Here is a 26538-nt window from a genome sequence, read left to right as displayed (position 1 = left end):
TGATCTTGATGAGGCAGTTGTGCATCTAAACTATTCCAGTTTCAAGACGCTTGTTGTACACACTGCGTGCTTGTGTGTGCATTATAACTTCCTGCCAATGATCGTTTCTTTCCTCTGATGCATCCTGTAAAAGGGGTTCACTCCTTGCCAATGGATTCCAGGACTCTCCGTTAGCTAGCGCAGATCAATGCAGTACATTAGGATGCTTTTGATGAATGCTATATACAGTACTGTACTAGCCTGGTAGTGTTTTATGCCAGTAATGTGATCCTTTAGGTCTCTGTTATGTTATTACTCTCTAATTAATCAGAAAAAGTGCTAACTCTGCAGCCACCTGAAGCTATGCCACCCTTACTAATGATTATACCTTCATTGTCTTTCTCTCTATCTGTTGTCACTTTCTCTACCTCTTCACTCTCCTATCACCTTCTCTTCTCTTCTCTTCTCTTCTCTTCTCTTCTCTTCTCTTCTCTTCTCCTTTTATTTCCCCCCTTCCTGCTTCTCCTGGTGTACGTCTGTGGTGTGTGTGTGTGTGGTCAGATGACCGCGGGCCGCTGCCACACGCTGCTCTCCCCTGTGACGGAGGAGTCAGGGGAGGAGGGCACCAACAGTGAGGTCTCCTCTCCCCCTGCTTGTCGCTCCCCCTCTCCTGGGGCTAACCCTGACACTCTTAACCAGGTATTGCAACTCACCCACCCTGCCCCCGACACCTCGGGAACCTTCCCATCTCTAAACCAGTGGTCTCCAAAGAGTTTACTGTACATTTGCATTTACAATTCAGCCATCATCCTTCAGAGTGATTGTGTATGGTGTCTGCATGAGCTTAAATTAACTGCATTAATCAAAAAGAATCCTCGACCGGCAACATTATGAGCAAAACCACCACATCCAGATGCCTCTGCACTACTACACCCAGCACCACCTGCTCCCCAGCCGTCTGCTAGTATCACCACCACAGCCCTCACCCATATTCAAAGCTGCTATAACATTCCTCTAGTCTACCACACCCACGTTGGATGAGCAGCTGGACCTTTACTGTGTGTTGCATCTGCCTTATTATCATGTCATCTGTGTAGCTGTACCTCCATTCGTTTTACTCCCTTGATTTTTCGCTGTGGATAACAGTGCGATGTTGTTAGCATGGCTAGTTAGCGCGAAATGCTTTTTTCTTTGGGATTGGTCTGTGACCTAGACAGCCTGGACAGATGGATATTATTAGTATGTAACCAAGTAGGGGGTCAGCACTGGAGTGTTGGCAACTGAGTCATGCTGACGATTTCACGGTGAAATGTCTGTTCTTCTACTGTGTCATGTGATGTGTCAGTGATTCAGTGCTGATGTACTGTAGAGAGAAGACCAACGCAGTGTAGTTGGAAGCAAAGTTAACAGGAGTTGGAGACAGACAGAAGGAAAGTATTATGAAAGATAGAGATAGGGTGACAGAGGGAGAGAGAAAGAGAGAGAGAGGGAGAGGGGGGTAAATTAAGGACGCATTTAGCCAGACTGCTATAGTGGTAACATCCCACTCAGCACATAGCTAATAGTACGACTCACTGCTCTTAATTTGACAAGATATATTTTCTTTGTAAGAATATGGACATTTAGGGGTTTTAATGAATTGCTTCAAGCTGAGAACATGACACAATATCAGGACACTTTATAGCAATTACATGGTCATTCAGCGGGTAGTTGTAAACGGACCTCTCTCCCCTAGCCAACTATGCTTCCACACAGAATATAGGACATGAAGGAATTGGTTCTGGTTAAGGTGCAACATACTGTATAACATAGGACAACACCAGGCAAGACACAGGATAATTCTGTAACAATTTACAAGACAAACAACTATGTGCAAATGACATCATAGCTTTCAATGGCAGGAAGTCGGTAAAGTCAGTATTCTGTGCTATAATCATGCAAGGAACATCCAATCCATACAGTACAGACAAACAGACATGGCAAGACTTTCACAAGCTGTTTTCTCACGTAATTTTAGGGTCGAGCCAACCTGAGTCGTGCACCCCTCCAGGAGCTGTATGACCCGTCTATGGAAAGCAGCGCTGCTAACCTGGATGACCTGCAGAGGTCCTGGGAAACACTAAAGAATGTGGTACGTCACCTGGTCACAGATTAACCTGCTGAGGTGAAGCTGGATGTCTACAGTAACTGCAACGTTGCAGTCGGTTTTTGCTTTATATAGAAATACTGCACCAGTGCACCAGAAACAGAGATGTCTCTCAACAATAAAACATATACCATGATGGAAATATATATTGTAAGAACGTAACTGTATAAGAACAGCTCTGAGATCCCCTATGGGTTCATTTCTACTCTCAACGTTAAATTGAAGGATCATAAGTACAACTCTATACTTAACATTACATTGCATTTTCCATTAATGTCAGTATAGTATTATTACCACTTCCAGGGAAGTGGTAATAATACACTTGCTTGGTAGGAATTGCAAATTGCAAATTAATTAAGATTATTGTAAACAAAATGTAAACAAACGACAACCGCAAACTCAAAACATTTAAAGTCAAAATGGCCATGTGTTTATGATATATCGATTGCTGAAGCTGTCAGTAGACAATGACGTGTTTAGACCAGTATGGTCCTTCAACACTCTAGATTGTTTTGTGTACACTGCACATTGGTTTTTACTCCCACTGCCTACCGGTACCTTTTCGTCAGCACTCTCTCACACTCTGTCACTCTCTCTCCCACCTTTCCCACCTCAGATCAGTGAGAAGCAGAAGAGTCTGTATGAAGCGTTGGAGCGCCAGCAGCACTACCAGGAGTCCCTCCAGTCCGTCTCCACCAAGATGGAGTCCATCGAGGGAGCGCTGAACGAGGGTCTGGATCCCAGCAAGAGCCCCGAGAGCCAGATGGCTGCACACCAGGTGAGGGAGAGGGTGGCAGACAGGCCAGGAGGTATTTGGGAAGGGAGTGTTTTTATGTGTGTTTAAGAGAGAGAGCGAGAAAGAGAAGAGTGAGTTTGTGTGTGTGTGGGGGAGGTGAGTTCAGATGAGGACAGGGGAAGCAATAACAATAGACTAATAGACTGAATGGTGGAGAACAGAAATGGAGTTGAGCCATGCGGTAAAGACTAAGATGACAAGTAGCCCCGACTCTCTGTGCTCAGTGAAAACAGAGAGAATGATGAAGGGGTTTCATTCCACCAGGCTGTGTGCAGGGCTCAAAGACACTGAGCGCTGTTCGCTGTTGCTATGCCAACTTCTCGGTAACTGGCAGTACCCGTTGTGCAGTCCCCTTTTGACAGCAGTGAGACAAGCCTTTTTGGTCACTTTGGTTTTGTCTCCGAAGCCCAATCCTTCCTCGTCTCACAAATCTTCTTCCCTCCCCTCGTTTTCCCGCAATCCAGGCTCTGATGGATGAGATCCTGATGCTGCAGGAAGAGATCACTGAGCTCCAGATGTGTTTCTCAGAGGAGCTAGTGGGCGACGGCATGGGAGACAGCGACAGCGAGGGGGACCCCGGGGACCAGTTGGCTCTACAGTCCACACTCACCGTGCTGGGAGAGAGAATGGCCACCATCCGCATGAAGGCCTCCGGGAAACGGCAGCTGCTGGAGGTACTGGGACACTACTGTAGATGCGCTAGACCCCCTTACGGGTCAATATTTCCGCTCTCGAAGTTAAATGAAAACTCCACATTTTATTGGGTGGAATGCCCCCTTTTATCAGCCTCCATTCGATGTTTATGATAACTATGATATGCCATTATTAGACTACTTGTTGGTCAGTGTTCTAGTTGTGACTCAATAATTCATGTGTGTTTGGTATCATTTTGATGACTTTGGACAAAATGTAAGAAACCTCTAAAAGTGAAACAATGAATGGCAAAATGGTCTATGTTTATGTACGATCTATTGCTGAAGCGGACATACGTATGTTTAGACTGCTATGGTTCTCTAACAATCCGGATTCTATTGTGTATGACACATACTGAGGTGTTGAGCCTGTTATCCATCTAATAGCTCTTGTTTGTCATGTGCTCGTGTTTAGGAGAGACTGAGCGAACAGCTAGAGGAGCAGCGTCAGGAACAGGCGCTGCAGCGTTACCACAGTGAAGCCGAGGAACTGGACCATTGGTTGCTGAGCGCCCGTGCCACGCTATGCTCCGCCCTCCAGCCCCAAAATGATGACATGGACATGGAAGAGCAACTCATAGACTGCCAGGTGAGAATGAAGGTGTCACTGGTGTTGTCATCAAGCTGAGACTAGCGTTTACAACGAACCAAGGGGTTCGAGAGTTTTACGATTTGGTTTGTTGAGGGGAAACCGTTGTGGTGAAGCTGTACCCACTGGGAGTTATTGTTTCCATGGTAGACAATAGTGTGATAGTCTGTCTCTGTTGTCATCACTTGTCCTGTAGCAAAGATAGCAGATCATGTTATGCTAGAGCCTATGCCAGTGTGTCACATGTAAAAAGGATTGTGGTATGTAAAATCAGCAGCATACAGTAGTGTCAGATTTGTATCAGGGTTCCAGAAATAGTGCCTGGCTGTTCTCTTTGCATGTCAGACAAACTCATACTCTTTGGCTATGTTCAAACTGGTAGCTCAAATCAGATTTTTGGCCTACCCAGATTGGATTTTTGCAGATTTTAACAACATTCCTTTGGTGGTTTGAAATGCGATTCGAATCTGATCTCTAAAGATGTCTCTCAGTGTGGACATTCAGACACTGAGGCCAGATTTATACTTCATCATACAACTCACTGCTGTTGCTCACTGCTATTTCCGGTGAGAGAATAAATTAGGCATCACTCACATGTTGTTACATTGTTACCACAGCAAGCGATGCAGATAGGTTGACAATGTCTGAATACACAAATCTGATCTCACTTGAAAGTGTGGACAGTTATTCTTATAGATCTCGAGCCCTATTTTCATCCATGCCTTACCCCTTATCCCTAAACCCTTTTGCAATGTTTTACTAGTTTGAAAAACATTTTTAAATATTTCAAATAGCTGATATACAAACTCATAATGTGTCGATGTAGATCAGCTATTTGAAGTATTTTAAAAGGTTTTTCAAAATAGTAAAAAAAGGCAAAGAAGTTTAAGGATAAGGGGTAAGGCATGGACGGAAATATAGCTCCTTATTTGATAAACAAATCGGTTTTGCCTGTAGTCTGAACAAAGCCTTTTACTCTCTGTTGATGTCTGTTGCATGAATAAACCCTTTTATGCTTGTTGGCTTTCACCCAGACATGAACAAAATGTATCATAGTCAGAGGACCCCTGCAATCCAGTAGTATTCAGCTTCTATCAACAAATGAGCTAAACTGAGCATTGTGTTTTGGATTGGGTATTAGGATTAGGATTATCATGGTCTGCCCCCTCTCTACTCAGCTTTAGGGTATCCTACTGGGTCCCCAACATTCCCCCAGCAGGCCAAGCTCCATGGTCTGCTCACTCTGTTACCATGTCGATCTCACCTTCAAACTGATTGATTTGACTGCTATCTTTGGGGGAAGTGGTGATTGATCTATGCCAGGTTTTGTTTTAATTGTTATGGAAGTTTGCTTTTGTCTGTAAAAAGGGAAACGTATTCCAGGGTGGCTAATTTGTATCACATGGCACACAGCACCTCCTGGGCAAGGAGAGAATAATACAAAGGACAGTTTGTTTAAGTTGAAGTAGTTAGTAATCATTGCTTCTCTGCCTTTTGGCTAAGATCGTATCTTATGTAGTAGTGTAGTAGCTGTTCTTATCAGTTTAATATCTGAAATGAATCAGATTTTAAACTGATAAGAACAGATAATCTATTTAATATATGGTCCCCGGGTAGGGCATGTATCAGACAATCTGATATATGGGAGATGGAATAGGTGTTTACTCTGTCTACTCCACGCATACAGTAGTAATCGTAATTTACTCAAAAAATACCTTGCACTTAAACAGTTAAAACGTCCAGCCCCCTATCATGTAACACAAGTGTCTTCTTATAATGATGTTAGCTCTATGGCTCAGACAGAAGAGGTCTTTTGAGGTGGGTGTGTTTGTACAGTAGCAGCTTGGAGAAGGTAAGCTGATTATGGCTCACATATGGCTCTAGTGGAGCTCAGGTCTAACAGGACTCTGCATGCAATCCACAGATTAATTGAATTTATGCAGTATAGAGCCACTGTAAAGAGCAAAGAGCACACTTGGTGTGATGGACAGAAGACAGAGATATAGAGATGGGAGAAAGGGAAGGTACAGTAACTGTTGTATAATCACAGTATTACTCTCAAGGCCACTTCAGTAATACTAATGTTTTTTCTAATACTAAGTGCCTCGTTCCTAACCACATCACTGTCGTGGTTACAGTAACAGTAAGAAAAGAACATACAGTATTTCGGTGTAACATTGCTTAATTCTTTATAATATAAAGTATAATAGGCAGAGATTTCTGATTGTCTGGTTAACTCCAATTAAGAAATGTTTCATCATGGGATAAAGGTGATTACTTTTTGTATTTGGACCTGCACGATGTTTGGAGAAAAACAAATGCCCAAAGCATAAGCCACCAGACACCCTCACTGTATACTGTAGGTCGTGGTGTACACCACAAATACACTTGCCCACTTTCCAATAATATTTTGAATGATGACCTATCTGACCATATAACTGTTTAGTATTTCCACATCTCTGTAGATCAGTGCATATACTTTTTGCACCGCTGAAGTGCCAAGTAAGCATTTGGTTTATGTACTGCAGCAGCCCTACTATAACATTCCTCTCTTCGTAGTTGTATGACTGTTGTTGCTGACAGTCTGATCACATCATGCTCTGACATTCTCAGTCACCTGAGGAATAGTTGCTGTTCTGTTTTTTTCTTGTTCAGTATGTCACTGTAAAACACGACCATCACGGTCATTGACTGTGTGCTTCTGAGCCACAACCTCCAACTGATGTCATTCTATAGATTGAAATGCAGATTAGTCACATTACTCGAGTAGTCTTTGTGACCTGCCATCAGAGAGAGAGAGAGAGAGAGAGAGAGAGAGAGAGAGAGAGAGAGAGATTTTACTGTGTAGGTAGTAAATGAGTCCTCCACCCTCCAGCCGCCAGAATGGCACTGAATGGAAGGAGAAGGTGGTGCATACATTGTGGTGGGAGAATGACTACTACTTCTCTTTTTCTGGGCCTTGTATGCCCTTTTGAAAGGAGGGGCTACACAACCCTAATCCTCACTTTTTCCACCTTCTACACTATTGTTCTCAGATTTCACCCATGGAATGGGAGGGTCGCTTTTGTTAGGAAGCAATGATTTGTTGCTTCTCAACTGAATCAGCTTGAATGTGCTGATGAGGATTTGGAGGGAGAGGGGGAAAAGGATATATGCAAATCAACGAAAGTGAGTGAAAGAGAAAAGAGGGGGGAAACACTGAATGTGGTAGTAAAAGAGGATGTGCATGTGTGTAGTACATTCTGGAAACAGCTAAATGAAAGCCTGGTACATTATGCTGAGTAGATGCCTACCAACCACCAGGACTGTGCCTGTCATTCACTTACGCACAGCCAATAAGAGCTCTTTGAGTAGAAGAAAAGACTGTTCCCATGTGCCAGAGAGCAGGCTGTCATCGCCCATCATGTAGCGGAGATAGCAGATCCAGTTCTGCTGGAGAGAGCTTCCCTTAATGAGTCACACTGTTGAACTTACGGGGAGTGACAGCTTGGTGACGTTACAGTAGATATTCCAACAATGCCAGGCTGTTTTAAAACGAGTGCAGGGTTTTAGCTTAGTTATGAATGGATCTGTGGGCAGCGGAACTGTGTGACAATATGATTTCGTTGTCTGATATGATTCCAGTGGCCTGTCGACTTTCTAAATGCAGGGCGACTTTTGTCAGTGATGATGATGACTGTACCTGAGCTCGCCTGCCTCTTCCTGCCCTTTCAGAACATGCTGTTTGAGATCGAGCGGAAGGTGGCATCGCTGTCGGAGCTCTCCATTCACAGCGAGAGCCTGCTGCTGGAGGGCCGCGCCGGCACCAAGGGGGAGGCGGAGCAGCTCACCATGAAGCTCCAGTCCCTCAAAGACAGCCTGCTGGAGCTGCAGCGCATGCTGCAGGACAAACAGGTGGACATACAGGTGAGACGTACTGTTGTATGGATGTCGTGACATCCAAAGAATTGACCATAGGGGATCCCCGTCGGTCTCTCTCTCTCCCCTTCACTGCGGTCTATGTTCTTCCCCGGTCCTGTCCTCTCTTCTGTTCATCCTACCCATTTTCATCCTCCCTTCCATTTTGGTCATGTTCCTTTCTCCCTCTGTCTCTCTGTCTAAACGCAGTTCTGCTCTGTTGTGCTGCATTGCAGTATGTTGTTTCGTTGTATCTTCATCAATGGCAGTATTGTGCAAATGCCAAAGGTCACGTCGGCCTCCGTCATAAAGGTCTCCCTGTTTCCCACCACTGGCCAGTGGCCACAGAACAACAGGGGCCTGTATTTCTCACAATGGGCCTCAGGCGCAGACAAAAGCTACCTCGCCGCATCACACTGACACTAAACACATTGGAACAGGTGTTGTTTCTGATGACACAGCATTATCAGTTACTGTAGTAATAACACATGTTTTCGTGCCCCGCCGAGGGTGTTACAGTACCACATTATCAGATGTTACAAATATTATACATTTTACATATCGTCACTGTCGGGCAGAAACCTTGTATCTCCAAGTTTCAAATGTGTATGTTTTTTTGTAAAGTAAAGCCCTGCTTCATCATACTGTACAAGGCTGTCACACTAGTGAAAACTTTTCACTATTTTAAATCATCTATCTATAAATGCGAGAAGTCTCTGCGTGTGTGTCTGTCTGTCTGTCTGTGTGTGTGTCTGTAATCCGCGTATCTCGAGAACCGTTCGTCCCACCGGCTTCAGATTCGGCACGCGCGTTCCCCGCCGCGGCACGGAGTGCAGTGCCGGGTCTCGACCCGACCCGACGTGCAGTTTTCCCGAACCGGCGCGAAACGTTCGGAATCTCCTTATGCGGGGTTGATTGTTGACATCAGGCTGTTCCGGAGGAAATCGGCGAAAGCTCTGACTCATTGTGACATCACTTCATAAAAGGCTCTGACATCACGTACGTCACATGAGTCAACAAAAAATCTCTGTGATTGTGTATGTATGTATGTAATCCGCGTATCTCGAGAACCGTTCGTCCCACGGGCACGCGCGTTCTCCATATATGGGCATAAAATGAATGCCCCCATATATGGGCATAAAATGGATTGCAGACAGACAGATACAGATATCTCCATATATGGACATAAATGGACAGAGGCAAACAGATGGTCAAAGATCTCCATATATGGGCATAAAATGGACGCAGACAGACAGATACAGATATCTCCATATATGGGCATAAATGGACACAGGCAAACAGATGTTCAAAACGGGTCCTATGACAACAGGTATAATGAGGTTTGCATTAAAGGGGGAACCGGCACTGTGTCTGCAACACAGTTGGAGGCACAGACAGATACTCCATATATGGGCATAAAATGGACGCAGATAGACAGATATCTCCATATATGGGCATAAAATGGACCCAGAACTATAACTGCAGTGATCTCCATATATGGACATAAAATTGACGCCGACAGACAGACAGACAGATACAGATATCTCCATATATGGGCATAAATGGACACAGGCAGACAGATGGTCAAAACGGGTCCTATGAAAACAGGTATAATGGGGTTTGCATTAAAGGGCGGGGCATTCATTCCCTATTTACATTGTTCCGAGTTGGCCAGGTCGCCGACTAGACGCTGGGCCGCCCGAAGGGCGGCCCAGCTTCTAGTTCTTAAAATGATAAATACAAAACGATGGTTTTGGACGTAAAGGTTTCCACCCGACAACGACGATATATTTTTATGTCCACCAAAAAATATCTTCCCTAGAGAAGTTATCGTGGCTGGAATTTTATGAATGCCAGTTAGCTTGATTACCCTACTATATATCTGTCTTTGTCACATTTCTGCCACCCATGATGACCCTATCCATCTTCATCCAGGGATCGTTACAGGAGCAGGAGGACAGTGAGCCGGACTCGACCCTGTCCCAGAGTCCCAACGTCCAGGACTGGCTGTCCCAGGCTCGCTCCACACGGACACAGCAGCACCATGACAACCTGCTTCGACAGAGGGTGAGAGGCAGTTGTCTTTTTTATATGCTAGACCCCACCAAAATAAGTTTTACTCTAAGATCTAACAATAAAACACAACCTTGAGGCCCGGCAGCGTGTCACAGGTTCGAGTCCCGACTCCGACGACCTTGCTGCGTGTCACTCCCCGTCTCTCTCGCCATTTCCTGTCTATCTGCTATGTGTAAGATGCCCTAAGGGCGAGAAGCGCTGAAACATCACAGCTTCTTAATACGTCACAGATAAGAAGCAGGAGTTAAACCATTGATCTGGCTGGTCAAGTCATGATTCTGATGTTGGAACAAATAAGCTATATCCATATCTGGAGGTATTGGCCAGCTCCATACATGGAGACCCTTGGCCATATATGGAGCATGACATGAGGCGTGAGCGTGATACACACACACAGACGGACGGACGGACAGACATGATCTGCTGGTTTTCATACTAAATGCGACCTACGGTACCTTAAACCAGATCCGTTAAAAACCATGGCCTGCGTTCTCAGATGATGAAATCGGATTAAATAAGTAGCATGGCGCAAAACTAGATTGATTTAAATAAATTTCAAATAGCTAGTTGGAATTTACTAATACAATGGGCTGTTGTTCTTTCTGTTGCTCTATAGGAGCTAGAGGAGCAGGTAGCGGAACAGAGGAGGTTGTTACAGTCTGTAGCCAGCGTTGGAGAGGAGTTACTCAGCCAACAGACCACACCTAACGGAGACAGGTACTGCAGTCTGTCTCCCTCACTACTTGACAAAAATGATTTATTTACACCTGGTGCATTTTCATTTTCCTTTCTGTTCAATTAAAATGTGTAATGAGACCACTTGATTTATTAGTGTGATGATTGGGTTTGGTTTTAGATAATCTTCACAAGATGACATTATTATATTATATATAAGTATAATATTATGAGCATAATATTAAGTGGATATTCAAGGGAGAAACCCTCCAAGACCAGGGAGCATGACAGCACATCATGTTCTTTCCTCATTGTCCTCATATCAAACGTATGTGTCTCCCCAGTGAGATATCAGTCCCAGGAGGACTGTTGCTGGAGGTGGACAGCCTCTCCCCTCTGGACCAGCTGAGACAGAGGTGGGAGAACCTTAATAAAGACCAGAGCACCAAGTTGCAGCTGTCACTCAACTCCCTGGAACAAGACCAGCTCAGCCCGGTACAGATGCCATGCAGCACAGTCTCTCACCCTCAACTCACTGTCGACCACTTTCATGTTAGGTGGAAATCGTTGAAAATGTTTCGAAATAATGATAAAACTCTTCTACAAGCTCATAACGCATCACAACAACGCATTGTAAGCTTGTTGATCGACTATTCCCGCCACGTAATACCATTGTACGTATAAAAAAGTGGTGCTACTAGTTTGTGTGTCATGATTTCAGTAATTTCTGAAACTGTTACCTTTCTTTTAATGTTGAAAGGCATTTTCAGTGCACTTCATTTCTTTTTCCTTTATGTCATTTGGCAAGATTACTAGACCCCCCAGAAAAATGCAATTATGCGATCGCTGAATTTCACGCAGATTATGTATGTTTTCAAAAAGGCAGCATAATCACATATTTCCACCTGCATATTTCACCGAATAAAATCACATAAACCCCCGCATATTTCACATATTTCGCATATTTCACAACGTTTAGCATATTTTTCAACTTTCCGCATATTTTGCATCTCACATATTTCGAATCTTTTAGCATATTACACAGCATAAAATCACATAAAACCATGCATATTTCATTGCAAAATCAAGGATTTTTGACCGCATTTTTCTGGAGGGTCTAGATTACAGCTGTCCTACTTGCTGCCTGTTTGACAGTCTCATGTTTCTGTGTATCCAGGTACTCCATAGGTCTCGGTTATCCAGTCCCGGCATGGTTCTCAGGGGCGAGTCAGCGAGCCAGGATCCCCGCTCTCCTAGGGTCCTGTTTGAGGAGTGCACCCAGACTCTAGAAAGAATAGCTCAAGAGGTACACCACAAACCCTCCCCCAAACCCTTATTTATTTAATTTCCCAGTATTTGTCATCACTACGTGTAATGATTTCCAAAGGTATCTTTGGAAGCTGAAAGCACATTGATCGGATCGATAAGAAAAGTTGATGAGCTAATATAATGAAATAACGCCTAGTAACACTGTTACTGTCGCTTGTCTTCAAAGACAGGGGGCGGAGACTTTAAGGCAGGGGGATCTCTGGAGGTGGTGGCGATGCAGGAGGACCTGTATGCAGCGGTGTCCGCTGCCTCCTCTTGGCTGGACGGTGCCGAGAACCAGCTTCTCTCTGGTCCCATTCTGCTGTCTGAGGACACAGAGACACAACTTTATCACCTTGAGGTGAGGCCGGGACCATACTGGACAATGTTGGTTCATCATACCGAAGTGTATAATATTGTTTTTATCCCACGTTGGATTATACTCAAAGAACAACGTCTCCTCTTCCGTTGAAGGGCCTGAGTAAAGAGCTGAAGGAGGTGACCGGGGAGGTGAGCCAGTGCAGGGACCTGCTGGGCGGAAGTGCGGGCCGGCTGTGTGGAGGAGAGGAGCAAGGCCTGATGGAGGACACCCTGGACGGCCTGCAGGAGAGGCTAGGCCTGCTGGACTCCACCCTGGACCAGCACTGTGACAACATGAGGGACCGGCTGCAAGAGCATTCTACCATCCAGGTGTGTGTGTGTGGGGGGGGGGGGGTTCCAAAAGACCCTTAAAGTTCTGTAACTCTGAACCAAATGGTTCCATTTGTACACTCTCGGAAATTAAAAAGATTGAGAACCACTGGGAATGTTCACTTTGCAACCGTCTGTCAAGACCTGTTCATATGAATGTGCTTCTGCTGTCTCTTATAGAATGAGTTGAGGATGCTGTTCACAGCTCTGAGTGATAGTAAGCACCAGCTGCTGCAGAGGATGGCTGGAACTGTGGACAGACCTGCCACCAAACAGATAGAAGTAAGATTCACACTTCATTATACAGTACCATGGCTATCAACCAGTCAGATTGTGTTATGTGATTTGAGCTACCTGTTTCATGAATAGCAATATAGTATTCACAATATAATTTATATTAAGCTAGAGCAAAGCACCAGTGAATTCAGAGAAAACCGTTTGACTTAATGTTTCTTATCTTGTAGACATTATCAGAGGTGGAGGACAGTCTGAGGGAGTTTGAACAGAGAGTGACAGAGTTGAAGACCAGAGCGGAGGGTTTGAAGTCTGACCAGGCCTCCAACCAGGAACTCCTCAAACTACAGGTCATTAAAGTTCCACGCGTTGCAAAAATGCCCTCCATGATACAGCTGAAATATGTCACTTACTGATGCATAGCACCGAACATTTGTATTGTTTTTACAATAATACTGGAGTGGAAACCTGGACAAAACATACTCCTCATTAACCATATTTATTGATTGTGTTTATTGATCAACAATCATCTATCAACTGTAATTCCACACACCTTCCTTTTATGTCTTTTTCATTTGGCATACTGTTCCAGTCCAGGACTAACACGTGGATTGTAAAATGTATTAAACTTTTAAACTCCGGTAAACCCAAAACCCAAACTCGGTTTAACCCAATTTTAGAGCGTCATTATAGCAAAAACGAAACAAAATTCAGAATATGTTTGTTGGAGTGTTCTATGACTCAGTGGGGTGTGTGTGCGTGTGCGTGTGCATGTGTGTAGGATGCGTATGAGGAGCTGGTGTTGATGGTGGGCTCCAGGCGTAGCAGTTTGAACCACAGCCTGACTCAGAAGGCCCAGTACGAAGCTGCCCTTCATGACCTCACTGACCTGGTGGACACCGCCCAGGACAAGATGGCCGCTGACCAGAAGATGACCGTAGCTTCTGTCGTTGAAGTCCAGCTGTTGCTGGACAAGCACAAAGTAAGCGGGAATTAATACAAAATATTTCTGTCCACGACTTATTTAAAGGAATAAAACATAATTTCACTTAATGCAATACGACTAGCACATATGGAACTTATGGTGTACAGTAGCCGTAACATATGGATCATAGCTAACCGCTCCTATATCTGGCTTTGTGTGTAATTATGTCCGTCCTGCAGAACTTGCCATTGGCCAAGCTTCGCGGGACGTTTAGACGTTTAGCATGTGTACAAAGGCCCGCTCACTTCACACTGGGTGTGATTTTTGTTATTATTTGTGACTGTTTAGCAGTACCGGAATTGGTCACTCAATTCTCCGCACTAACTCCTGATGTGGAAATCCTACTTAATTTATGGACTTCATGACTAAATCCCAGCGGAATTGAAAACTCTCAAAAGATCAGTTCACTTTGAGTCAGATGCAATATAAAATGATGACACTAGTTGATGCAACTCAATGGGTTTATCCTCCAGTGAAATTTCAAATAAATAAATAGAAAGATTTATTTACAGCGCTGTAACATTCACACATCACACATCAGGCAAAAAGGTGGACTGACTCCTCTAACATTTCATTCTTAATTGGCTGAAACAAAACATCACACATTCTTCTCTGCAGAGCTCATTAAAATCCAAGAACCTTATTTCTTTCACACAGCCATAAAACAAAGGGGCCACTATGTGGCAACTATGAATTATGACCTATCCTCCCTCGTCCCTATCAGCAGCTGTGTCTCAGGGTCATGCAACACATAGCAATCAACAAAATATAATATCTAATTCACCTCACTCGTCCTATTTCCTAGGAGTTCTTCCAGGGCCTGGAGTGCCATATGATCCTAACCCAGACGTTCTACAGAAAGGTGTCTGGGCTGGTGGTGCAGAGAGAGAGCCAGGCACTGGAGGAGACCATGGTGCTGGCCCACAACATCCTCAAACAGGCCCACAGGAGAGGAGTAGAGCTGGAGGACATTCTGGAGGTAGGTGGGAGTGTTTAAACGCTGCGATGGACAAAAGGGCACAAACATGTGTTGCTAAATATTGAGTTCATAACCCTAAAGGCAGACAATTTATTATTAAACATAAATGTAGCTAACAGACAACACAATAGATCTCTATTGTATGTATGTGTATGATGGTTGAAGAACGTTTAAAAAATAAAATCTGGGTTGACTTGATGGATGCTTGCTTGAACCAGGAATGAGTTGATGAAGGGACAAGAGTACTGCATTATCTTGCTGGATTATAGATGAAGCATCACACTCATAGCATCATGGATGTCACAATGACATGAGTGAAGCAGTGTCCAGTTACTCATTAACTAACCACAGTCATTAACACCCTTCTCTCTGGCTTCCAGTCGTGGAGCAGGCTGATGGAGGACTACCAGGCTTTGTGTAGGCAGTTGGAGGCTGTGGAGTGCTGCATCCCGACTGTAGGCCTGGTGGAGGAGACGGAGGCACGACTCAATGACAGGATCCACCTCTACCAGGTACTATACACACTATGCACACGTACTGTAATATATTGGATGTAATCACATGTGTGCTCATGCACACATTCATTCATGAATGCATGCTATATGTGTATGCATGTACACATTCCAAATAAGTAAGCCGATGCAGTGGATTACACAAATGGTGAAATGTTTTGAACTTTTATATTTCTTATAAATATACCTCAGCATCGGTTCTTCCTCAACTGCTGTAAGCTTTTACTTATTTTATACATGTTTGAAATGTTAATGTTTTTCATAAAGGGGTCCTATTAGCCCTTGATAGCTACTAGTAAGACGCCTCAGGGCGACAATTCTTGGCCATATGGCCAGTGATGTATATCGGACCAGTTACCCATGTATGGAGATCCATGTACTATATATATAGTATACGCCCATACATGGAGATCCCTGTCTGAACCAGCCGCACAGATATGGGCTGTCTTCCTCCATATATGGGCATTCCCATATGAAGTCCTGTTAGATATGGGCTTAATATTGATGACATCAAGGATCTCCATATATGGGCATAAAAGGGATTCTATTGGACTTTTTGCGACCGTAGGTCGCACTTACTACAGAAAGCTGCTCGAGGTGTCCGTGCGTCCGTCAGTCAGTCACACCTCACACGTCACACTTTTGCCCTGCTCATATCTCGGCCACCGTTGGCCCGATCCATGCCAAAATTTCCACACAAACTCCTTGCCTGCCAAACTACAACCTCCAAGGACCCCCAGAGTTCCAGGGACCCCCAGGTCCCTGGGGGACCCCCAGGTGTAAAAAAAATACCAAATGTGCAAAAATTACCAAATGACCACCCCAACGGGGCTGCTCACGGGGAATTCCCGGGGAACACCCACTCCTGGTGCTCCAGAACGGATGCAAAAGTGGTGGCGCCCCCAGTGGAGGACCCCCTGCCACTGCAGCTCACATAAAATGCCGTAACTCGGGCTAGGAGCGTCCGGGAGAGCCGGGGCCGGTACCTAATCGTCCGCCAAGGCAACGCGGACACCCCACCCCTCATTTCTCACATGGCCCTCTTCTAGCGCCACCTACAGGCCGATTTTTAAAACACATTTTTGGCCACTGCTCCTACAGTTTTGGCCCTCAAATCACGGAAATCACTACACAGTATGTCTACACTCATGTCATCAACATGGATCCGGACGTTTTTGGAAAAACAAATTTTTGCCCTATTTGTGGAGATAAGTGACCTACGGTCGCTTATCTCCCGATTAGGGAGTCTTACTGGTACATAGGGTATGTCATCTGTGATATCACCTGTGATGTCACAGTGATGTGTCAAGGGAACCAACCCATAGACTGTAAAAATGTGTACACACACAGAGACAAGCTGTGACATTTCTCATGGTAAACTATGAGTGCGTGTGTATTATAACTCAATTCACTCATGTATTCCGTAATTCCTGCCCTCCGTCTCCCCAGCGTCTGAAGGCCAGCCTGACGGAGCATCAGCCCCAGCTGTACCAGGTGCTGGAGGAAGGGAAGAGGCTGCTGCTGTCGGTGTGCTGCTCAGACCTGGAGAACCAGCTGACCCAGCTGGGCGAGCACTGGCTGTCGTCCACCACCAAGGTCAACAAGGAGCTGCACCGCCTGGACTCCACCCTCAAACACTGGACCAGGTCAGTGGCATTGGGGCCAGGGATATAGGACGCGTGGTCGCTAGTCTGTAGTCTCACTTTCTGTCTGTTTATGTCCCTCAGTCGGATTGTCAGTGACACTTAACTCATTAAGACCTGAAGCCGATTCTACAAACGTAGAAAAATACTTCTAAGGTTTTTGAAAAACATATGTTTCTATGATCAGTGGTTCTCAAACGTTTTCATGTCAAGGACTTCTGAATTATATGTATTTGGCCGCAGACCCTGATCTCAAAATATGTCGTTCCAGGGACCCCCCAGCCCAGAGGCAAAGATTTGAGTTACAACAAGTTTGCTTTAAAAAAAGCGTCAGTCACATCTCTTTTCTGTCTTGTCCAAGTCTAATCATTTTTCTGTTCTCGACCCGCAGGTACCAGAGGGAGTCAGCAGAGCTGAGCCAGTGGCTGCGGTCGGCTCTGGACCGGCTTGAGTTCTGGACGACCCAGTCTGTAACGGTACCCCAGGAACTGGAGACAGTCAGAGACCACCTCTACGCCTTCCTGGTCAGTTATTAGCTAGCATGTACAGAATGTTCCCCCTGTCATATCATCAGATTACAATTTGAATCTATGAATTACATTATTGCCAGACCCATGAAATGGGTAGGCCTACATAAGCAAATGTCTGTCCGGGTTTTCTATATAAAGGGTATATATGATGATGACATGATGATGACATGCCTACAAAAGGCATGATGTCATAAATGATGATGACAGACAGGGGGTTGGCAGAACCGGGGTCTGGCACAACCAGGTTGACCTGGTCTAGTTGCCAGACCCATGAAATGGGTAGGCCTACATAAGCAAATGTCGGTCTGTCTGTCTGTCCTGGTTTTCTATATAAAGGGTATATATGATGATGACATGATGATGACATGCCTACAAAAGGCATGATGTCATAAATGATGATGACAGACAGGGGGTCTGGCACAACCAGGTTGACCTGGTCTAGTTTTATTATAGTATCTTCAAAGTCGTACAATGTGTCGCTCGACTAGAATAATGACTCATTGGAGCATGAATCAGATTCAAGCATCTCACTTTGCTAAACCGTCGATTCGTAACACAAAACACTAAAATATCTCAACATAGGCTTCGACACACATAAACCAACACGTGTATCTTCTTGTGGTTTCTCTGATAGGAGTTTTCCAAGGAGGTCGACGCCAAGTCTTCCCTGCGCTCCTCGGTTCTTAGCACTGGCAACCAGCTCATGCGTCTCAAAAGAGTGGACACAGCTGGTCTGAGGTCAGCCCTGGCCCAGGTGGACACGCAGTGGGCCGAGCTGCTCACTCGCATCCCTGTGGTGCAGGAGAAACTACACCAGGTCTGGGAACAGCGCATGGCTCATGAGTTGGCTTTTTATTTGGATGGATTAGAATGAATAACTAATATACATTTAATATTGATTCAAAGCACTTAAATACCGGTAGATGTAATAATGATTGAGGGTAACTCTTTTGAAATTCGAATGTCAATTTGTCAAACCTGTTAGGGGGAAGTATCTCCTGTTGACTCCTCTCCTCCTCTCTTCCCTCAGCTGCAGATGGAGAAACTGGCGTCGCGCCATGCCATCACAGAGCTGATGAGCTGGATCTCTCTCATGGAGAACATCATAGAAGAAGACCAGAACAAGATCATGGGAGCAGTAGGCTCCGAGGCGGTCCAAGACTTCCTACAGAAGTATAAGGTACGTAGGACAGAGTCTGTTCTCCTAAGCAACACACCGTAGCTTCCAGGAGTTCCAGCTACTTTATGGACAACCTTTAAAGCCCAAATTACTTCCACCTCTTCATCATACAGTACCTCAATGTTTTGCTTTCAATCCCTCATCTGACCCACATCAAATTGTCTGTGTTCCCCCAGGGCTTCCGTATCGACCTAACCTGCAAGCAGTTGACCGTGGACTTTGTCAACCAGTCGGTGCTGCAGATCAGCAGCCAGGATGTGGAGGGGAAACGTAGCGACAAGACAGACTTTGCCGAGAAGCTGGGCGCGATGAACAGGAGGTGGCAGATACTGCAAGGGCTCATCACTGAGAAGGTAATGGTCCTGAGTTAGCGTTCATCATCTTGGAGAAATCCAAGTCAGATACACTCGTTGATGATCTTGTTTTCTTTTTTTTGTGTGTGTGTGAGTATTGTTTTGTGTTTTTATGGATTATGTGATCTGTCTTTTATGCATGGGTGACCAACACAGTTTTCCATATGGGGATTTGGAAGTTTATTTTAACTAATTTAATCTGGTTGAGTTGTGGATTTGGGAAAATAAAAAAGATTGGTTACTTATAATTTGCACAGCGAAATCCTGAATGTTGATTTAACTCAGAGATTGTCTGTTTTTACCCTCTGAGTAAAACTAACTAGGATTTGTGTGCATAATGTGTGGTGAATCTTTGTGGTTTTTGTTTTGTGATTCATGCAGATTCAGCTTTTAGAAAGACTACTAGAAGGTTGGTTGGAGCATGAGAACGGAGTCCAGGCGCTGAAAGCCTGGCTCAGCCTGCAGGAGGAGAAACTGAAGAAGAGACACAGGATAGAGGACGTGGCGTCTGTGCAGAACGCACTCAAAGACTGTCAGGTACAGTGGCGGAAAAAAATACTCATGTTTTTCACCTACGGTATATAAAAGTATCAATACTGCAGTGTAGAAATACTCTGTAACAAGCATAAGTCAGGAATTTAAAATGTGCTTGAGTAAAAGTACAAAAGTATTGGCATCAACATGTACTTAAAGTACCAAAAGTAAAAGTACTCATTGTGCAGAATGTACAAATCTTTTGAAAATAGCGGCTATTTTCAAATGGCCGAAATGTATATAGGGCTGAAGTGGGTAATGTATGCGTTGTAATAAGAATCAGAACCTACAAAGTAACTAGAAAAGATTTCAAATAATTGTAGTGGAGTAAAAGTACAATATTTGCTTCTGATATGTAGTAAAAGTACTGAGTAGAAGTAAAAGTACTGAAAATTGGAAATGCTCGAGTAAAGTAAAAATCCCTCACAATTGTGGTAGTAAAGCACAGCATCACCGTCGATGTGTGTTCAGTGTCATACACTTTATAAACCTAACTAAAGTCTGTCGCCATGATGTAACTTCTACTGACTTTCAACAGGAGTTAGAGGAGCTGGTGAAGGAGAAGGAGAAGGATCTAGAGAAAGCCGAGGAACGTGGAAGTGCGCTCATCCAGGACAAGAAAGGAGAGGCCTGCTCTGTCGTCAGACAGACCCTCAAAGGACTGAACCAGGCCTGGGCCAACCTGGATCACATGGTGAGCCTCTAGAATTCTACAAATTAACTGCAACACACTCTGGCCCCTTTTCCACCAAAATAACTTTGCTTTAGAACCAGTGCCGTTCAAGATTCTTGGAACCGCTTTCTAGCGAACCGACCGTGTTTCCACCAGCTATTGTACTCCGGTTCAGTTGGTGGCGCTAATGTACAGTACCTAAACACCAAATATATCAAAGAAGAAGGATACGTCATACACACGATTGTCGTTTTCCTACCCTATCTCTATAACTTGGCAACACCCCCTTCTGTACCATATGGCATCGTGGTGTGCATCGTTAAGCATTAGTCTTCAAATCCCAACCTACCGGTATCGAATCCCTCTCCTGGCGTTTTGCGTTTATCTTACCTAAAATGCGTCACGTTATTATGAGTTTGGTTTAGGCAAAGTGTAAAACATTTTATTCTGTCATGAATCACAAATTGTTGAAACATTGGCACTGCTTCTCTTATTAAATACTGTATCTTATGACATAGAATATCATTGAAGGTATGAAGGACGTGTTTATCTTAGACTAGTATTAAAAAGTATACAGAACTCATTTTCAGAATCGCAATACTCAAAGATTTGCAATACATAATTTTTAATAATGAAGAATATATATATTCAGAGAATTGACTGAAATTTACAGGGTTTGTTTGTTTGCATGCAACTGTTTTTACAGTACATCTGTCATTGATGCTGCCAATCTTATTGCAACTAACAAGATTAAATAATCATAACTAATGAAATCATAATAATATGGCACATTTTACATTACTGTATACAGTTATGTACGTTGATATCTTTTGTCTCTCTTTCCTCCCCTTCAGATCAGTCAGATGAAGGTGAGTCTGCGGTCGGTGCTGGAACAGTGGACCTTGTACCGGCGAGCGGCCGAGGAAATCAACGGTTACCTGATGGAGGGGAGGTACTCTGTGTCCCGACTGCACCTCCTCAACGGCTCTCTGGAAGCTGTGCAGCAGCAGGTGGAGAGCCTGGAGGTGAGTTACTCTCCCCTCTGCATACAGTATGGGGAAATAGCACACCAGTAAAACTCACTTACATTTTTTTAATCCTTTCACTCGTTGTTAGTAGCTGCCTCATTTTCTTCTCGGACTTGCTAATAGTCTGATAAATGCTATGCACATTCCCCATGCACTTTGTTTCTGTTGTAAATAATGAATCATCTCTTTTGTCAAGATGCCAACATACAGTAGAAAGGTGTTATAACTGTATAATGGCTAACCTGAGAATGCATATGCATGCTTTATGTGGATTAGAACCTGCAGGAAGAGATGGATAAACAGGAGAGCAGTCTGAAGAAGTTTGGCTCCGTAACGCACCAGCTGCTCACCGAGTGCCATCCCTCGGTGGCAGAAACACTCAACAGCGCCCTCCAGGATGTCAACGTCAGGTAGGCACAACAGGACAAAACTGCCATCTGTTTGTTACTTGTAGTAAATGTAAAAATGTTATTTGTTTTTTATGGTATGAACAGTTTTCCAAGGATCTTGTCCCCCTCCTCCTCTCAGGTGGAATGAGCTACTGGAGCAGATCTCGGAGCAGCTCAGGAGCAGCAAGGCTGTGCTGGGCCTGTGGCAGCGCTACAGGGCACTGCACAGCCAGTGTGTGGCGGCGGTCCTCAAGCAGGACGAGTGGGCCGACCGCCTGCTCAAGAGCGCCACCAACAGGGACATCACGGAAGAGGAAAGCCACGCCTGGATAAAAGACTGCGATGTGAGTACAGCTCAGGCCTTGGAGCAATAGAGTTGAACTGTAAATACTATATGTGTTTTATCTCTTAGGCTAGGGTGTTTTTTCCCCATGCACTTGTAAAAGGCCACTTGCTTGCTAATGTTATTTTTTCAACTTTTTGGTGACCAAATCTACAGTTAGTCTATACTACAGCATTTTAGTGTGTTAATTTCTGTATTTGCCGTTGCACTCAGTGCACTGTAGGATCAGTTAAGAAACCAAGGAATTTCTTGAGAAATGCAGCCTGTGGTTTCTAGGGACATCTGCAATAGGCTCGGAAACGGCTTGTCAACCCATTTTAAGGATCCTTACAAAGCCTCGATCCCCTCTGCAAATTGCATACTGTCAGCTTTTGCCGCTTGAATGCAAATCAAGCTGAACGTAACAAAAGGCTTTTCAGAATGAGACACATAAAAGGGAACGCCAGGGCCCAGTTCATACACCAGTTGGAAGTTGGGCTTGCAGTGGGCAATGAGGGTAGCCTAGAGACTAGATACTACACACTGGTCTTGTACGGTCCCTTTGTCCCTAGTTGTCAGACCCCTGGGTACTATTAAACTCTGTATGCTAGCCGGTAGATAACCGGATAGTGTGTCCATGTCATCGTAACATCCCCAGTTCTTTTCTTTGTGTTGCATGTCCTTATCACCCCTACCCTATCCACCTTTCTACTGTAATATCGTATCCGCTTTTATGCCATCAAATCAATCTAAATTGATTGATTGATTTTGATTGGTGACTTTTCATGTAACTATCAGACAATACATACAGTAAGGCGACAAATACATAAGGCTGTATCTGAACAATAGTTTTCCATTGTAAACATATGTTATAATGCTACTGATTGTGCTGATTGCAGGAGTGTCTTGGAGCCCAGGCCACAGGGCAGCAGTCCCTGCAGCAGTTGCAGGCGCTGGGAGAACAGCTGAAGAGCCAGGTCGATGCCTCCTCTATGGCCGCCCTCCAGTCAGACCATCTGTCCCTCACACATCGCCTAGCAGCGCTGGAGCACGCCCTGCACAGGCAACGGGAGGTACTGCAGGTAGGCATGGGACGGGGCTTCCAGACCAACATCCACACGTGCTTATGCGTGTAAACTTGCACCGTTCCGAGATGAGCCAGACTGATATATCGGTTCGGCCAGTATATCAGCTAATTTATTTGACTACAACGTTTCCAAGAAATAGCTCTACAGGCTCACATTGTATTGCACTGCTATGCATCGTGAGCTTGTAGTTCAGCAATGAAGGGCGAGGTCGCTTTTCGCCTTAGGTGTCTTACTGGTTAATTAGAATCGATGAAGGTCCTTAGGGCGTCTTACTGGTTATTATTATATTTATTTGTGTAATATTCTAATGTTTTACTTAAAATATCTGTCAAAACAGTGTTTGCCTAGGACTCAGGATTAGACCCAAATATTTTGCATCGTTTGGGCTCTAGTTCCAAGATGACTAATTGATTGTAATGTGATTCACTGTCTTATATTCTGTACTTTTTCCCCCTTTGTTTTGTCTAGTCTGGAGCTCAGGACTGTGAGGGTTTCACAGAGCAGTTGGATAAACTTAGCCGTTTTGCAGAGGAGGCAGAGGAGGCGTTGAAGGAGTCTGACTCTGTAGGCTCACCAGACCTCATCAATGTTCAGAACCGCATGGAGAAACTCAAGGTACATTACATTAACACTGCTGTCCCACAGTTCTCTCTGTGTGATTGACCTTTCATCGACTCTTTCAATTATATAACACTTAAATACTTAAACCCTACACATGTATATTTCATTGACTGGGGGTCCCCCAGGAGTCTATCTCCAACTCCCGTTGCAGAAAATAACCGATCTACAAGCTCACACTGCGTGAGCTTGCGCCATTGTAAATCTGTTATTTTGTTTGCCTATTATGAAATGCCCAGAATAGGGACGCTATTCATGTGGTTAATGCTCATTTAGCCTCTAAAAAACGATTTCCGTCAAGAGCATGAAAGTTTCTAAATGTGTCTAAACTTACAGAACGTGTGTGAGTGTAAATCTGATGCAGGAGTTCACTTTCGTAATTTTACCTCCCTACCTTTTGAATGTACTAATCCATTTCGAAATATGTGTCACAAGTTCACAACTGTGGTCTTTGTTAAGAATGTAAAGTGTACTAATGGATTTTGAAATGTGTGACACGGTGTGTTGCCACTTGCCAGGTTCACCTGCTGAAGCTGAGCAGTCTGTCCCCGGACTTGGAGCGGCTCAATGAGCAGGCGTACAGGCTGCCTCTCAGCGACAGAGACATTAAGAGCCTGCAGGGCCTCAACAGGTCCTGGGCCGCGCATTCTGCTCACCTCACAGAGAGGTTCAGGTACTGTACATGCACTCCTCATTCTCTGTTCTGTACTGTGGTACTTGATAAGTACAGTATGTGGCTAAAATGAGTTTAGGCTGTGTTTCCAATAACGATAATGTCACATGTCAAGTGAATAACTTACAACCGAAACGATACTTCACAAATAAATAGGTGATTGAAGTGAGTTTTGGTGGGACTATGATCCTTCATTTAATAATAATAAGTGAATAACAACACAGTCATGTGCTGACTGTATATGCTAACAACTTATAAAATATTTTCCCAATTATGGATATGTCTGACGTTTGACATCATAGATGTCTTATGTTATAGACCACATGAGACTCACACAATATGTCCATATATGGAAATTCCAAGCTATGGGCTTAATCTTGATGACATCAGGGATCTCCATATATGGGCATACAATGGACAAGGACTGAATGTGATGTCACAACTATGTGATGTCATACAAGGGACAAGGACGGAATGTGATGTCACAATGTGATGTCACAACAATGTGATGTCACAATAGGTCAACAGCTATAGACATTGAGGCGTTACAGACAAGATACGGACAAGATGTGACGGTTTTCATAGTTAATGGAGGACCACGTGCACTGATAATCTTAGCCCAATTAACAATGTCAGGAAATGGTAAACGTTATTACAGGCACTCTGTCCAGATAAGTGGAGCTTGTTTAAACACTCATATTGTTTTATGTTCCTACATGTTATCTCCATCTGTCCATCTGCAGTAAGCTGCAGGCGGTGCTGCTCCAACAGCAGAGCTTCCTGCAGAAGTGCGAGGCCTGGATGGACTTCCTGTCCCAGACAGAGCAGAAGCTGGCTGCCGAAATCTCTGGCAACTATCACAGTCTTCTGGACCAGCAGAGAGACCACGAGGTAGAGTGTGTGTGTGTCTATGTATGTGCACGCGCGTGTGTGCGTATTATGTCGGTGTCAGTGGTTTTGATTGAGTGTGTACGTGTGTGTGTGGGGATACATACATATACAGTATTTGTTTGTATGTACGTATGTTTATTCGTCGATAGAGCATTCATGAATGTGTGTGTGTGTGCAGTTGTTCCAGGCAGAGATGTTCAGCAGGCAGCAGATCCTCTACTCCATCATCAGCGATGGACATCACATGCTGGACCAGGGACAGGTGGACGACAGGTATGAACGCTCTCAGTCAAAGTAGTAGAATGTGTCTCAGCGTTGGCTCAGTGACTCTCAGTGTGTCTTTATGGAAACACCACTGATGAGGGTCATCATTCATGTGCATCGTTCAAAGTCACTGGCAAACAGTGTAGGCCTGCTTCATAAAACTTCAGATCAGATCTTCTCCACAGACAATTAGGTTACCGGTAACTGAATGACGAGTGCTTTTTCAGCTAACCTCTGTAAGGTTAGCTGACAAAGCACTTATAATTCACTTGCACTTTTGTGCGTGTACGTGCCACTTCCCCAAGTCCTTTTTCGATTGTCGGCATAGCGATAGACCAACGAACGAATCTCCCAACCCTGACTTTGCCGCCACATTTCTCATTGCACAGAGATGACTTCAGCCTGAAGCTGGCCTTGCTGAGCAACCAGTGGCAGTGTGTGGTGAGGAGGGCCCAGCAGCGGCGGGGCATCATCGACAGCCTGGCGCGCCAGTGGCAGAAGTACAAGGAGATGGCGGACAAGCTGCGGCGCTGGCTGCAGGAGGTGACGCGTGACCCGGACGTGCACCGGCCGGGAGAGCCGGTGGCCCTGCAGCAGGCCAGGACCATGCTGGACCAGATCCAGGTACGGACAGTGGTGGGAGAAAGTATTCACGGTATTTGCTTGAGTAAAAGTATCCATACTGCCGTGTAGAAGTGTACTCTGTTATGAGTAAAAGTACAAAAGTATTGGTATCAACACTTGTTATGCAGAATGTCCCATTTCAAGTTTTCAAATGTATATAATGTATACAA

The 26538-nt window shown here is 44.6% G+C and overlaps 1 protein-coding gene across 1 annotated transcript in view; it reads left to right on the top strand.

Annotated features, from left to right (window-relative positions):
- syne1a (spectrin repeat containing, nuclear envelope 1a) overlaps window positions 1–26538 on the top strand; it is a gene marked incomplete at its 5' end in the record, with an annotated part of 197608 nt that overhangs the window by 136078 nt on the left and 34992 nt on the right. The window contains 33 exons of the mRNA XM_080744962.1: window positions 541–678; window positions 1997–2110; window positions 2742–2903; window positions 3386–3595; window positions 4029–4202; window positions 7917–8108; window positions 10035–10166; window positions 10792–10892; window positions 11195–11345; window positions 12028–12156; window positions 12346–12519; window positions 12633–12848; window positions 13029–13130; window positions 13313–13432; window positions 13864–14064; window positions 14873–15046; window positions 15427–15558; window positions 17008–17204; window positions 17593–17725; window positions 18366–18548; window positions 18762–18911; window positions 19088–19264; window positions 19646–19801; window positions 20337–20492; window positions 21326–21496; window positions 21776–21909; window positions 22028–22232; window positions 23110–23292; window positions 23767–23913; window positions 24435–24589; window positions 25333–25480; window positions 25659–25753; window positions 26134–26368. Coding sequence (XP_080601088.1) covers window positions 541–678; window positions 1997–2110; window positions 2742–2903; window positions 3386–3595; window positions 4029–4202; window positions 7917–8108; window positions 10035–10166; window positions 10792–10892; window positions 11195–11345; window positions 12028–12156; window positions 12346–12519; window positions 12633–12848; window positions 13029–13130; window positions 13313–13432; window positions 13864–14064; window positions 14873–15046; window positions 15427–15558; window positions 17008–17204; window positions 17593–17725; window positions 18366–18548; window positions 18762–18911; window positions 19088–19264; window positions 19646–19801; window positions 20337–20492; window positions 21326–21496; window positions 21776–21909; window positions 22028–22232; window positions 23110–23292; window positions 23767–23913; window positions 24435–24589; window positions 25333–25480; window positions 25659–25753; window positions 26134–26368 — 5247 coding nt within the window. The remainder of the gene's footprint in view (window positions 1–540; window positions 679–1996; window positions 2111–2741; window positions 2904–3385; window positions 3596–4028; window positions 4203–7916; window positions 8109–10034; window positions 10167–10791; window positions 10893–11194; window positions 11346–12027; window positions 12157–12345; window positions 12520–12632; window positions 12849–13028; window positions 13131–13312; window positions 13433–13863; window positions 14065–14872; window positions 15047–15426; window positions 15559–17007; window positions 17205–17592; window positions 17726–18365; window positions 18549–18761; window positions 18912–19087; window positions 19265–19645; window positions 19802–20336; window positions 20493–21325; window positions 21497–21775; window positions 21910–22027; window positions 22233–23109; window positions 23293–23766; window positions 23914–24434; window positions 24590–25332; window positions 25481–25658; window positions 25754–26133; window positions 26369–26538) is intronic.

Source organism: Nannobrachium achirus, assembly GCF_963921795.1.
Source record: "Nannobrachium achirus genome assembly, chromosome: 16".
In the NCBI taxonomy this organism is placed as follows: domain Eukaryota; kingdom Metazoa; phylum Chordata; class Actinopteri; order Myctophiformes; family Myctophidae; genus Nannobrachium; species Nannobrachium achirus.
The sequence above is the reverse complement of the archived record's forward strand: the minus strand, read 5'-3'. Positions and strand labels throughout refer to the sequence as shown.